The sequence below is a fragment of the Fulmarus glacialis genome, unplaced genomic scaffold (genome assembly GCF_000690835.1).
Source record: "Fulmarus glacialis isolate BGI_N327 unplaced genomic scaffold, ASM69083v1 scaffold27903, whole genome shotgun sequence".
Taxonomy (NCBI): Eukaryota; Metazoa; Chordata; class Aves; order Procellariiformes; family Procellariidae; genus Fulmarus; species Fulmarus glacialis.
In genome coordinates, this window is record NW_009204043.1 from 34027 (window position 1) to 47077 (window position 13051).

The 13051-nt window shown below is 44.9% G+C and overlaps 1 protein-coding gene across 1 annotated transcript in view; it reads right to left on the reverse strand.

The window, feature by feature from the left end:
- The window catches only part of LOC104074657 (histone-lysine N-methyltransferase 2A-like), a 34080-nt gene extending 32376 nt beyond the window's left edge, over positions 1-1704 (reverse strand). The window contains 2 exon segments of the mRNA XM_009574846.1: positions 1-375; positions 1638-1704. The exon segment at positions 1-375 is cut by the window's left edge and continues 14 nt beyond it. Of these exon segments, the coding sequence (XP_009573141.1) occupies positions 1-256 (256 nt within the window). The 5' untranslated portion in view covers positions 257-375; positions 1638-1704.
- Positions 1705-13051: the final 11347 nt, after the last annotated feature.

Here is a 13051-nt window from a genome sequence, read left to right on the forward strand (position 1 = left end):
TCGCCCCAGGCTTAAATTTAGATTTCAGTGGGGAGAGCTTACTAGTTCTTAATTTCTTGATTTTAGTTGCCTGCTGAAACGTAGTGGATGGTGACCTTTTGATTTTTTTCAGACTCTCTTTTTCTTCTTTACTGCCCTTCTGAATGTCTGATGTGTCCTTTACTTGTGACAATTTGAACTTCATGCTCGTAAGCGTTGGAGGTCTTCCTCGTCTTTTTTCCCCACTCTTCAACTCCTTCTTCTTTACCTTCTCCATGGATGTGGTTTCAGACTTGCTCGAAGGGGAACACACTGATGAAGAGTCTGACAGTACAGCTGAACTTCGGTCAGAACTGCTCCGGGGCCTCCCGCGAGGTTTCCGTGGACTAGACTTAACTGAGAGGGAAGCAGAGAATGCAGAGCACGCATTAGATTTCTCCGAGCGTCGGATTGGCATTACCCAGGTCATGCAAGTACTTACTCAGTATCAGTCACACTGCCCGTACAAGTTGCCAAGACATTTCAGTTAATCAACAAATACAAAACCAGTTTTATCAATACATGTAAAGAGTACTTTTCCCAACAAACCTCTTCTCCCATATAAAATATGAAGTAGATAATTTTTTGTAAAACGCAAGCTTGCCTTTTCACAACAACTATATATGCAATGGCACAAACCCACTATCAACCTAATGTTGAGAGGGAAAAATAATTCCCAAGGGCACGTGCCACCTTTCAAACAACTAAAAGTTTTTTTTTTTTTTTAAGCAGATCACAGCTAGTTGAAAGGAGGAAAAAAAAAATCCGTCTTCTCTAGTACCATCCATCTGCACTGCTAAGGGATAGGTCAGTAAGGCAAGAACAAGGTACAGGGTGAGGTTGATATGAGCTAATTTACTCAAAAAACAATTTGAGCTTTGAAACACAGTTAGCACTTGGCATTGCACTTGGAATCATCAAGCAGATGTGCAAGACTTGATTACTCACCTCTACCCGTGCATTTCAATGCACGCCCACCAAACCCAGCTATTCCAGTTGTGGGTCTTCACATAGCTCTGACAACGTACTTCATTCTTCACTTGAAACACCCTATTAGCAAGGCTCTCCACAGCAGCATTTGCTGGCAAGGCCAAGCTGAGTAGATCATTGTGGTGAATGAGCAGAGTGCTGCGGTGAGAGCATTTATTGACAAGAATCTAAACCAAAGCTGAACTCATTCACTGGCAGTCCCATCATGATTTGATCCTACATCTTCAAAGTTGAAAATGCAACAACTTAGCTACAGCTTATCCTCAAGCGTTCTACATTTGTTTTGTTTCCGAAAAAGCAAAGGTTACAGGTACAGGCAATAACGAGTTTACTGAAAGACATTGAAATATTCAAACCAGTTTTAGATCCTTACTATTAAAATAATTGCCTCTCCAAAACACTAACATGAGGTTTCAAATACTGGTTTCATCAGTATAACTCTTTTACTCAAAGTTTCCCTGTTCCGTAACAGATCAGACATAAAGAGTCCAAAACTAACCGAGTCGAATCCAAAGACTGGCATGGCTTTTATGGTGGATGAGATTTGATGGAACAAACAGGAGAGGCATGGCAAAACCATCACAAAGGAGAATACAAAGTCAACATCCAATCCTGTGACTTGAACATACCTGTGGGGGACCTGGTGGGACTTCGTACTTTGACTTCTTCATCTGAACCAAAACCTAAAAACTGTTCATCCTGTAATGAGAAAGTGGATGGAAATTTGAAGACGTGGATATTAACATTAAAACGAACTTCACTATGATCAAAGCATGAAAGGATTCCAGAGGATTTTCCCTCCCCAACACACTGGCGTTTGTTCTTCTAGCAAACAATTGCTGAAAAGGAAATACAACTTTTATATATACATATAAAGTAGCTACAGTTTACAGCTATGGAGCAATCAAAAAGAGTTACGGGGAAACAAAGGACAAGTACATATGGAAACAAACCCTTAATGCATAAAATCTGCTGCTCATATCAAACCACAAAGGTCTACTCTTATAATTATTCAAACTACCCTAAAGACACACTCCAGCAAAAGAAGCGTTTCCATGTTTATTTTTCTAGTACAAATGTAGACTAACTTCCTCCAAACTCATTTAAAAGCCTCTCTGGATGAGCAGAAGCGTCTGAGCTCTGTAATTCTGCCTGAGCATCCTGGAGCTTGAACAAGACCTCAGGGCTCACTCCGGTCCCTTTCTGACAGCTTCCCTGAGGGAGTGCTCGCCACCAGCTCCCACAAGGCCCAGCAGCAATGCTTACGGTCTCTGGAAGGAAAACGCATGATTTCAGGGTCTCTTTGGACCTACAGAGATCGGCATGCCTTCAGATGAATCCCACCCCATCAGCTCCATCACGCAACAACCTCCAACCTCTAAGGAACAAGTTAAAGTAGACTAAAGCTACTGATGGGAAGACAGAGTCATCCCTAAGACGCAGGCATCATTCGCACGCCCCGAGAGCCGCAGCCTGTCATAGCACTAAAGATCTAGAAACACTACAGACCAGTAAGGTGGCAGAACAAGCTTTCTCTCAGAGGCACTGAAGGTTGTTTCCTCTCCTATGGTTCCCAGCAAAGTCACCACCAAAAAAGCATTTCTTGCTCACGGACCACAGCCTTTACTAATTGTTACATTTCAAAGAACAATTAAATCAGTAGCCATGCAGGTAACACTATGGAACGTCAAGGACAATTTTCTTAAAAATTGACTCTTGATTACAGTAAAGGTGGTTTTTGTTGTTGGTTTGGATTGCGTTTTGTTTTTTTTTTTTTTAATTCACTTCAGACTTTGTCTTTAGGAGAGATGAAAACCTGACTTCCATTGTAAAGCTCTTCCCTCTGACAGAGGCATGATGTTAAAGGCACTGTTCACATTAAGACAGGTTTTTCAAGGGAGTACGCAAAAACGTCAATCCTATTTGTCTGCCACCAAGATTTGTGACACATTTTTGTTTTTACGTTTCTCCAGCTTTCCTAGTCCGATTTCACATCAAGTATTTACGTTTGCCAGTCTTGAGTTTCCCCCGAACTTTGAAAACAGAGATGTCACTTGTTGCTTGCTTCTTTAAACTGCTGTGCGATGCGGCCGCATGCTAGAAAGTAACTGTGCTGTTCCTGTAACAATGTGAGTCTACAAAGAGCTTTGAGAAGAGCAAGTACTATAAGAACAGTATCCTGAAAGTAAAAAGGTGCAACACTGTGAAGAGGAGAAGTGCTGTGCAAAGAAATAACGCCACTTCCTGATGCAGCTTAGGCCTGATAAAAGACTTTGTCAAAACAGTGCCTTTTTTCCACCTTGTGCTTTGTACATCAAATTTCTAATTCATCTACTTACAGGACAGACCACGAAGAAAGTCTCAGCTACTGAAACCACAGTTTAGCTTTAAAGAAATTAAACCACATGTACTGAGGCCCTTACCTGTGTCTACAGGAAAGTCGTGATGCAATAAAAAGCAGCAAGGCTGAAGACAAACTATTTCTAAAAAATTTCTGCTTGGTTTCTGTTGGATGAGCCTCAGTATTAAACAATTCAAATAGAGTAAATATTCCGAGCAGAAGGTCATTTGGGTTTTCAACACAAATAATGCTCTAGCAAATCAAAGAAAATACATACACACTTTGGCTGCAGTTCATAATTGCTGTAAGCAAGTATCACCGCACACTGATGGAGAGGGGGACGGTCCTGCCCGTCCTCACCTCCCTGCTGCCTATCTGCTCTTTGCAGTGGCAGCAGTGATGCCAAGAAAAACGGAAAAAGCAACGATAAAGCAACGTAAAAGAAATAAAATTACGCCAAAATGCATTGTTTCTACCCAAGGAACCTTGCATCGTGCAGAACCCCCCGAGACCTTCTCCTGAAAGGGAAAAGCTACCACTTCTCAACTTCAATCCTACAGTAATAAAACCGGAGTGAGAAAGGCCGCAGGAGTGCGGGGCTCCCCGCTCGCCCATGCGCAGCGCTGCAGACCAGCGGCCCCGTCATGCCTGCCTGCTGCTCCCCAAGCACGCGGGCCGCCTGCAGGATGTAAACACTGCCTTCGCAGGGACGCACGCCCGGGGAAAAGGGTCCCTGGCACCGACAAAAGGAGAGACGAATTTGGGCTGAAACGGTCTAAACACTAGGAGTGCAAGCGGAAAAATAACAAGCTACCTGCAAACAGTCAAGTTTAGAAACGCAAAGGGAACAGCCGTTCACCCCACGCGATTTCTTCTTCGTTAGCCTACCAAAAATCAAGATCTGCAGCATTTTCAAACACACAATGACATGCGTGTAGCACATGCTGGGTACAAAGAAAGGCCGAGTAACACTGACTTTTGTGTGTATGAGCACATCTCCCACAAGGAAACAGAAGTTATTGCCGCAAGCAGAAGACTTTTAAGGCATGTATACAGCCCCTTATAGGAGAAACCTACAGGCTGCTTGGTGAAAAAAGACAGCAGCGGTTTCCTTCCATAACACAATTGATTTCCAAGCCTCCCAGCTCTAACTGAACAGCTCCCCAGCGCTTCATTCGTTTGCTGTGCAGGAACAGCTCTGAGCAAGGGGCGGCTGGCCGGCTGTACGTCCAGAGCTGTAATGCTGCGGCCCGAGAGGCACACCCGACAGACACAGAGCCCTCTCTATGGCAGTGTCAAGGTACTTAGCTCCAAGGGCTAGTCACATTTCCAACAGACCATTTAAAACACTAAATAAACAAATTATTTTCAGGAAGAGTAACAGACACAAAGACTTATTTACAAGATTGAATTAGAGACCATCCCTGCCCCGAGAGGCAAGTAACTTCAGTGTAATCTAAAACAATACCTTATGCTAAAATCAGTTACTGGTGCTCAACTCAGGTGTGTATGAAACACTCGCTGTTGGCCAACTACTGCAAACCGCCAGTAACAAAGGAAGAGATGCATCTAATATCAAATACAGTCTCATGCAGTTGCAAACAAAAATAACCCGATATATAACAACAAAGTTGCAGGGGGGCTGACTGTGTGCAGTTAGACCTTAGGAACATGAAAACAAGCATGCATTTAAAGTTATGACTTTGCAGTTTGGTGTTCAAAGGTAGCAGCATCACACGACAGAAGCGTCTTTTCTGCTAACTGCTCTTCTGCCCAGAACAAAACACTGGGCCTGAAGACACACGAGGACTCATAGTGTGGTTTTCTAACGCTCCAGCCACTCCTCCACCTTTTTGTGCTCTTCATGAAAAGAAAGAGGTATGCGACTTTTACTTCCCCTAAGAAGTTTGTTCAGATTTGCTTCCCTGCTGCCTGACCCCGTTGAGGATTTCCACACACGCACGCGGTGAAGATGGTTGGAGAGATGAGGAAACAACGCATGATTTCTGCAGGAGGAATCCCCATTCACCATCCCTACCCCAGCTATCACCGAACAACCCTGACAGATACACCTTGTCTAGAAATATTTGGGGGCTGGGACCACGAAGCGAATAACAAAACACAACTAACAGTCTTGACTTGTGTCTGCCTCCAAGTTCACCCGGCTACTACCAATGTTATCTTGTTTTGTTATTCAGGGTCCTAAAATCCTTATTATTTTATCTGTGGCTACTACATCAGTACTTTCTGTATTTTTGACAATTGCCTGTCATAATCCACAATTGGAACCTGCATTATTTTTAATAGCCGTTACCTTGCTTTTCCAATAGGATATGTTAATTCCGGCTTTGGTCCGATATCCTGGGAATGATCATTTTTTCTCATTTCCTACCAGTCACCAGAACTGTCTACAGTAAAGAGGCGCTCTCCACAAAATAATCACTTCATTTACAACTACAAGTGGCATGACCAATACATCATTCATGTTTGTTCGGTGACATTCATGAGTGTATCGGTGACCTCAAAACGGTTGTTCTCACCATCTGAGAAGGCAGCCTTGTAACTTATCAGAGAAGATCAAGAAGGCCACTAAACACCAGTATGCATTTGCCAGGCTAAACCATCCAGTCAGCCATCATACGTCAAAACGCAGTTTTGAGGCAAATTAAGCAGGAACAGCCTCCCTCCAGTTTTTCAGAAGTGACTATAAAACACGACAGATGGAGAGTGATTAAAAACCATAATGGTTTTGAACGTGACCTCATTTACCTGAGAAAGAATAACGCAACACAAAAAAGGTCACTCGGGATTATAAATAAAAGGATGAGGAAAGGCTTGCCTCATCTGCAAGACACGAAGCCTACCCAAGCAGGCAAGGGGCGATCCCTTGACGGGCAGCAGAGCTTCCACCTACATCTCCCACCCAAACATTACACTACCTCAACTGGTTTAAACCTCAGAGTCGTGAGCAGATGAAGAGAGGCTTTTCCTGAAGTAACCCAGTTACTACACGAACAGAAAAGTTGCAAGCAAATCTCTATTACAACATTCTTGAGCAAAACTACTTTTCAAAGAATTTCCGACTAAAGATCTCGGAGGAAAATCTACCTTCGAATGAGAAACTATCCTGAAGGTACTGACTGATGTTCCAATCTCTGTCTGAGGAATAATAGTATAACCCGTACCACTACGGATCCATAAAGTTGCAGAGGACTGTCATCAAAGCCGTCAGAAGCACTAAACCAGCAACGCAGCTGTTCCAATCAGCTCTTGGAAAGGTTTATTTAGTTTTACAATAGAGTTATCAGAACAATGCTTTACTTTTTTCCTGTTCACCATCTTGGTTTTGGCCCCAACTATACCGCACCTCATCTTCTTGGAAAGAGATAAGCTATTTTTAGAAGCTCATTCAGAAGCCTGCTTAGTAACTACGGCACAATATCTAACAGACTCCTCTTCTTTCAGCAGAGTAAACATCCTCGGAGGTTAGCAGTAAGTAACCCCGAGATAAACGCCGGGTGCACTCTGTGCTCATGTCGGGAATGGAGTCATCTGGGAGTTCAGGGAGATGCTTCCCAAGCGATTACTTGCAATGCAACGCTGCTAATAAGCGGCGGAGCACTTGGGGTTACTGTTATGTACTGACTCGGCTGAGGGTCCACTCGTCCTTTCATTCTTTAATTAGACAGAAGCTCTGAACGGGAGTGACGCACAGACTCTGCTGGGGCTTCGCCTCGAAACAGCACCGATCTACGCACCATGTCCTGAGAGCACAGAACAGCTCTTGCCTGGGTCACCTCCACATGACAACCCCCAAACTAGAACAATGGGAGGATACACCCCTGCGACTGCGTTGCAGCTGTACCCTCGGCAATCAACCACGACAATACAACCGTGATTATGACTGCAGCTTCCAGAGTCCCTTGGACGACACCTAATTTTAGAATTAGAAAGAGCAAATTGCTCTTTGCGGGGCTCAAGTGCAGAGAGCACCCGTTCTGACAGTATTACCGAGCGCGCAGATCACTCTGGCCAGCTTGCAGGAAAATGAGAATATCCAGTGTTAGGAGGTAACAATACAGCCAGTCTCTCGCTATCTGGCCAAACCGCGAGCAGCAGAACAGACTAACGTACAGCAGCAGCCCACTAACAAAACGCAACTGGTCCCTGCTTTCCACAGAGTCCTGGTGCCATCCTGGATGCGAAATTCTGATTCACAATTTCCAGTCTGAACAAAGAGGGATGCTTTTTAGAGCACCTGAAACAGTCTCATTCTGGTTGCAACAAGCTTTCAATACCACTTCCAAGGAAGAGGGTCAGCCAAACTATTACCTAGAAAGATTTAGCTTGCACCCAGTGAGAGAAAAGCGAGACCAAAGCCTCCTGGACCACATCTAAGAGACCACTGGCAACACACCGCTTCTGGCAAGCAAAATCTCTCTCTCTTCTGGCTCCATAATGGATGTTTAGAAAGCAATGCTTCAGCCGGACTTGGACAACTGAGGAAAGGAAAGAATTCTAAAGCTTGTCGTTAAACAACAGTAGACGTAACTAACAAAGCTGCCCAACACACCAAAGGAGTGGGTTGCAAAACTTCAGATACTTCTGTACACACACAGCTCTGCTTTAAAGTTGCTGTATTAATGCATTAAAAAATCTTTAGTGGGGGCAAACTCATTTTTCACTCCTAAAGAAACGTACACCACCCGGCAAAGCACAAAAGCGTTATTAAGGTCAAACTATGCTTTGTAGCTTGGCTCAGGGGGGAAAAGCTCACCCCTCTATGAGAATTTTGTGGTATCCCTTTACCTTAAGGTCTGAGAACTCACTTGCTGCCGGTGCACAAGACTGAACTGAGGGGCCTGACCATAATAAACTGCAATATTCTCAGTAAAAAACAAGATCATCAAAACCCCAGAGGCTTGTGTTGCGTGGCCACCCAGCTAAAAGGGTTTAATTGCCAGAAATGCAATAATTTGAGTAGTTTGCAAGAACCCACATTCTTGTAGTTTGCAAGAACCCTCATTCTTTGCCAAAATCATCTCCTGTGGCCACCAATGCTGGAGAGAGACACGAGACGCAGGATCTTACCAGTGACTCCCTTTGTCTGCCCTTTACCAATACTTCACTGCAAAACAGCCTGGGCTTCGTAAGAGACTGGAGGGGACGAGGATGCCCTCCAAAAAATGCCAGATACAGTTTTCTCAGGTAGTCTATAGGACAAGTCAAAAAAAGGAGTCATGGTTTAACCCCAGCCGGCAACTAAGCCCCACACAGCCGCGTGCTCACTCCCCTTGGGAGGGATGGGGGAAAGAATCGGAAGGGTAAAAAAGTGAGAAAACTCGTGAGTTGAGAGAGAGACAGTTTAATAGATAAAGCAAAAGCTGTGCACGCAAGCAAAGCAAAACAAGGAATTCATTCCCTGCTTCCCATTGGCAGGTAGGTGTTCAGCCATCTCCAGGAAAGCAGGGCTCCATCACGCGTAACGGTTACTTGGGAAGACAAACGCCATCACTTGGCATGTCCCCCCTTCCTTCTTCTTCCCCCAGCTCTATATGCTGAGCATGACACCATATGGTATGGGATATCCCTTTGGTCAGTTGGGGTCAGCTGTCCCGGCTGTGTCCTCTCCCAACTTCTTCTGCACCCCCAGCCTACTCGCTGGTGGGGTGGGGTGAGGAGCAGAAAAGGCCTTGACTCTGTGTAAGCACTGCTCAGCAAGAACGAAAACATCCCTGTGTTATCAACACTGTTTTCAGCACAAATCCAAAACATAGCCCCATACTAGCTACTGTGAAGAAAATTAACCCTATCCCAGCCAAAACCAGCATAAGTGACAAACCTTTGCTGGTTTGCGACCTGAACCAACAAAACAAAGTCCCTCTACTGGAAGGCTCCCTCTGAACACAGGTTACCCGTGTTTCTGTTCACTGAAACCAAATACAGCTGAAACCTGAACCAAATGCCTCCTTGTCGCAGTTTTACTTCACATAAGACAGTGCCTTTTCCCACTTAATTCTCGCCGCTTAAAAGCGGTACAGGCAGCAAGCTTTGCCACCACAGCTGGAAAAGCTGCAGCAAGCGTGTTCCTTCACACACGTCCACAGGAGAAAAGCACGCCGTTACCCACTCACTCATGGAAGCCATCGGCACCGTTCCACATGCACTCAACAGGTCAGGAGGACGCAGCCTCAGCAGGGATGCACTCGAAAGCCGGTTAAAAGAGGCTGAGAAGTGAACTACTGACTCAAAGAGTTACCCAGTCTCTTCCCTCATTTCCTCCAAATACGGTACAGTAAAATCTGTAGTTCAGTGCTTTGATGACAATACAGAAGCACGCAGTGAAACACACTGCTGCAAGAGTCTGTCCTGTGAGTTTTCCAGCTGAAGGAAGTTCTGCGTTGAAAAGCCCCCGGAGCAAACTGGTCAGTGCGCATTGCTGCTGCTTCTGAAACCGTCTTACCTGCCCATCACCGCTGTCAGTGAGACGAGTGACATCACCTTCCATCAAAACCAGCTTCTCACGGGGAACCCCAAATTCCTTTCCACCAAAAACCTTCACAAAACCACTCCTCTGAGAGTTTCGAGTACCATGTAATGCTGACCGAATCATGGAAACGGGAAACTCACTAGGATAGTTGAAACACGTACTTTTATTTTCACACTTCTGACAAAGGAGGGCTCGAGTCTTCAGGAAGGAGAAAAAGCACGAAGGAGCCCTCCATCTCTCAGGCCGCAATCTGTATCATCTTCACCACGCATCTCTTGTTTTACATCAATACCTACGAGCAGTTATCTCCCCATGCATGTGCAGTAATCACGTTACCAGTAACAGGCAGGGCTCTACACCTCTACTTCACGGATTAAACGCCCAGGCAGTTTTACAGTGACCATTCAATGTAACACTAGGAGAGGAAATTTTGAGGCAGACAGAATTTTAATGCCCGTGGAAGAAAGAAATTATCTGTACTTCCAGCTCAGGCGTGACTGTGGCGGCAGTATGGAAGCCACTCCTTCCTCCCAGCACATGGATCTTGTACCATTTCAAAACAAGCCAGCCATCGGTGAACATCTAAGACTCTAACATTTACCTCGTAAAAAATTATGATCCATGTATAATTACAGCAGCGCTACTAGAGACACCATCATCCTACAACGTTCCATTTCAAACCTCAAGTGTCTGCAACTTTCAAGCTGATGCAGATTTATGAAGTAAACTGTCAACGTGCATCCAACACGCTCTCAACTTTTATGTCCCAAAGCTTCAATTAAACTTCAGAGACAGGGAGGGAGCTCTGAAGTGACAGGCATAGCAGGTATTGGGCAATTACACGCAAACTTCTCTCATACCAAGTATCGACATAACAAATCAAGAAAACACAACCAAATTTCTCTTACTACTAAAGTGTCATTTGCATCAAGCAGAAATCCAGTACGAATGCCACCGTTTTCAACCAGTTATAGCTTTACTGCGCAAAAAGTGCCCCCGCCCCCAACTCTTGCGGTGCCAAAATCAAGTATCATAACGTTGCTCCCTTAAAGCGAGCCGGTTTCAAGACAACTCAGTGAAACACTGAGCTGCAGCAGAAGTCAAGGATTTGTACAAAGTCTCCAGAAAACCCAGGGAGTATGCAGTGCATCCCAGAATTCAGGAACCTTTAGATGAGAAATAAAATCTGCTCAGTTCCACAAAACAGGCAAGGAGACAAGGGAAAGACCGATCATAGTACTTGCTCTGACTTTTTTGTTACATCAAATTTTGATGGTAACGCACAATTTCAACAGGTACTTACACAAGCGAACACTGGAATGCAGCGTGCCAAGAGGTCAAAAAAGTAAGCAAGCAGAGCAGAAGTCGTACATAAAAAGATAACACAGCTTCTTCCCCTGATTGCCATGGGCTCCTGAACTCAAAGCGACAACACAAGAGTTTATTCCCGATGCAGAATGCCAACTCAGCTGAAGATTGTAACTGGCTTGGTTCAGGCTTGCACCCTCAACCTTGCCGAAGGGAACGGTGCAGGCATCAGGCAGTTATTCAAAGGACATGGTGAGACCTTCTAAGCAGGGGTCTTCTGGAAGCCCCATTCTAGAAGAACATCTCCACCCAAAGCCGAGTACCAGACAGGCACCAGAACTTGACCATTTCAGCACCAACACACAGCCGCCCGCTCCTCCAAAGAGACCACGGGTGGCAGCCACACGCTGATTTCTTAGATGTGCTAGAGCTCTTTTCACATTCCCCACTCCCATCCCGCAGAGAACTCGTACCGCAGGAGAGCAGAGTTTGTCCTAGCGCTGCTGGTGACCAGCAGCGGTGGTGTGATCTTCACCATAACGCGTGCAGAATAAGTCACCGGTCACAAGAAATAGGTCCTTCAACGCAAAAACGCTTTGTCTCTTGAGCATCACCAAAGGAAAGAAACCAACTCAGTGAGCCAACTACATCTGAATACTTGCAAGTATCCGCTCTCCGAGTACGCCTGAGAACGCTAGCACACATTGCAAATTCAGAGTGAGGAAAAGCACCCTGGGTCTACCCCTTCCCTGCTCATGAGTGGTCAGGTGAATCTCAGCCTACAAAGAACTTTTATCGTTACTTTCCCACTGCATGTAACATTATTAGACAGAAGTTTTTAGTAGCTAAATAGAAAAGTGATGTAAGAAGTAAAATTCTTAAGATGCAAGAGACACCGTCTTCATCAGCTACTAGCTAGCACCAAGAACGCATTCAAGCTATTTTATTTTAAAGCAAAGATGCTCTAGAGGCCAAACGCACAAAGACCTATCAGGGATGTTTCAGAGTTTTTTTGAGATGCAAAAACATAGTTTAAGACAATTGGAAGAAAAAAAAAAAAATAGTCCAATGACATCTTAGAAAAAAAGAAAAGAAACAAAGCGCCTCCCCCGCATAAAAACCTCCCAACTCTGTGGTCAGGTTGGTTAGCCAGATTTCAGTCATTCCTGCCATTGAACTAGCACTCATGAGATATTAACTTCTTTGAAGTAGACCCGGTAAATTCCATTGAACCTGGTCTACTGCAAGCAGAAAAATGTACAAGTGTCCTAAACCACAGCCTTTAAGACACCCGTATTAAATAAAAGGGATGCTGGTGGGCAGCCCGAGTTAAAACCCAAAGTGCTGTACTGTTGAGGTTAAAAGCGTTTCCACGATCAGCTCTGTGCATGCAAACACGACCCCCTTCCTCCCCGCACCGCAGCCTGCTGGAGCTGGAACTCTGCAGCCCAGGAATTACTCTAGCTCAGCTGCGAGTGACTAACTCTGCTTCACGGCACCCAACATAAAACACTGAAACCAAGCTAGAAAGACACAAGAAAGCTGTATTTTTATGTGTGTTTTAATAAACTCTGATATCGCCAGCGATGGTAAAAGCAAAGTAACTGCTCTTTAAAGGGGCAAAATATAGACAAAGATACGCTCACCCCCTCCACAGCTGACAATCTGCCTGTAGAAGAAGAGACAGAACTGGCCTTTCCAAAAAAAAAACCAACAATAAAGCGTTCCTGCTACAAAGAACCTGGGGAATTTTCTTGCTGGCGCAAGGACGCAGCTAACAAGTGATGCAAAACAAGAATCGGGGGAAAGGAACGCTGCAGCTTGTAGTAAGTAACACACCCCCATCATGTCTTCCCTGTTCTGTCAATAGGTGGGTTGTTGTCAGACTCTTGCTCTGGCTGCCT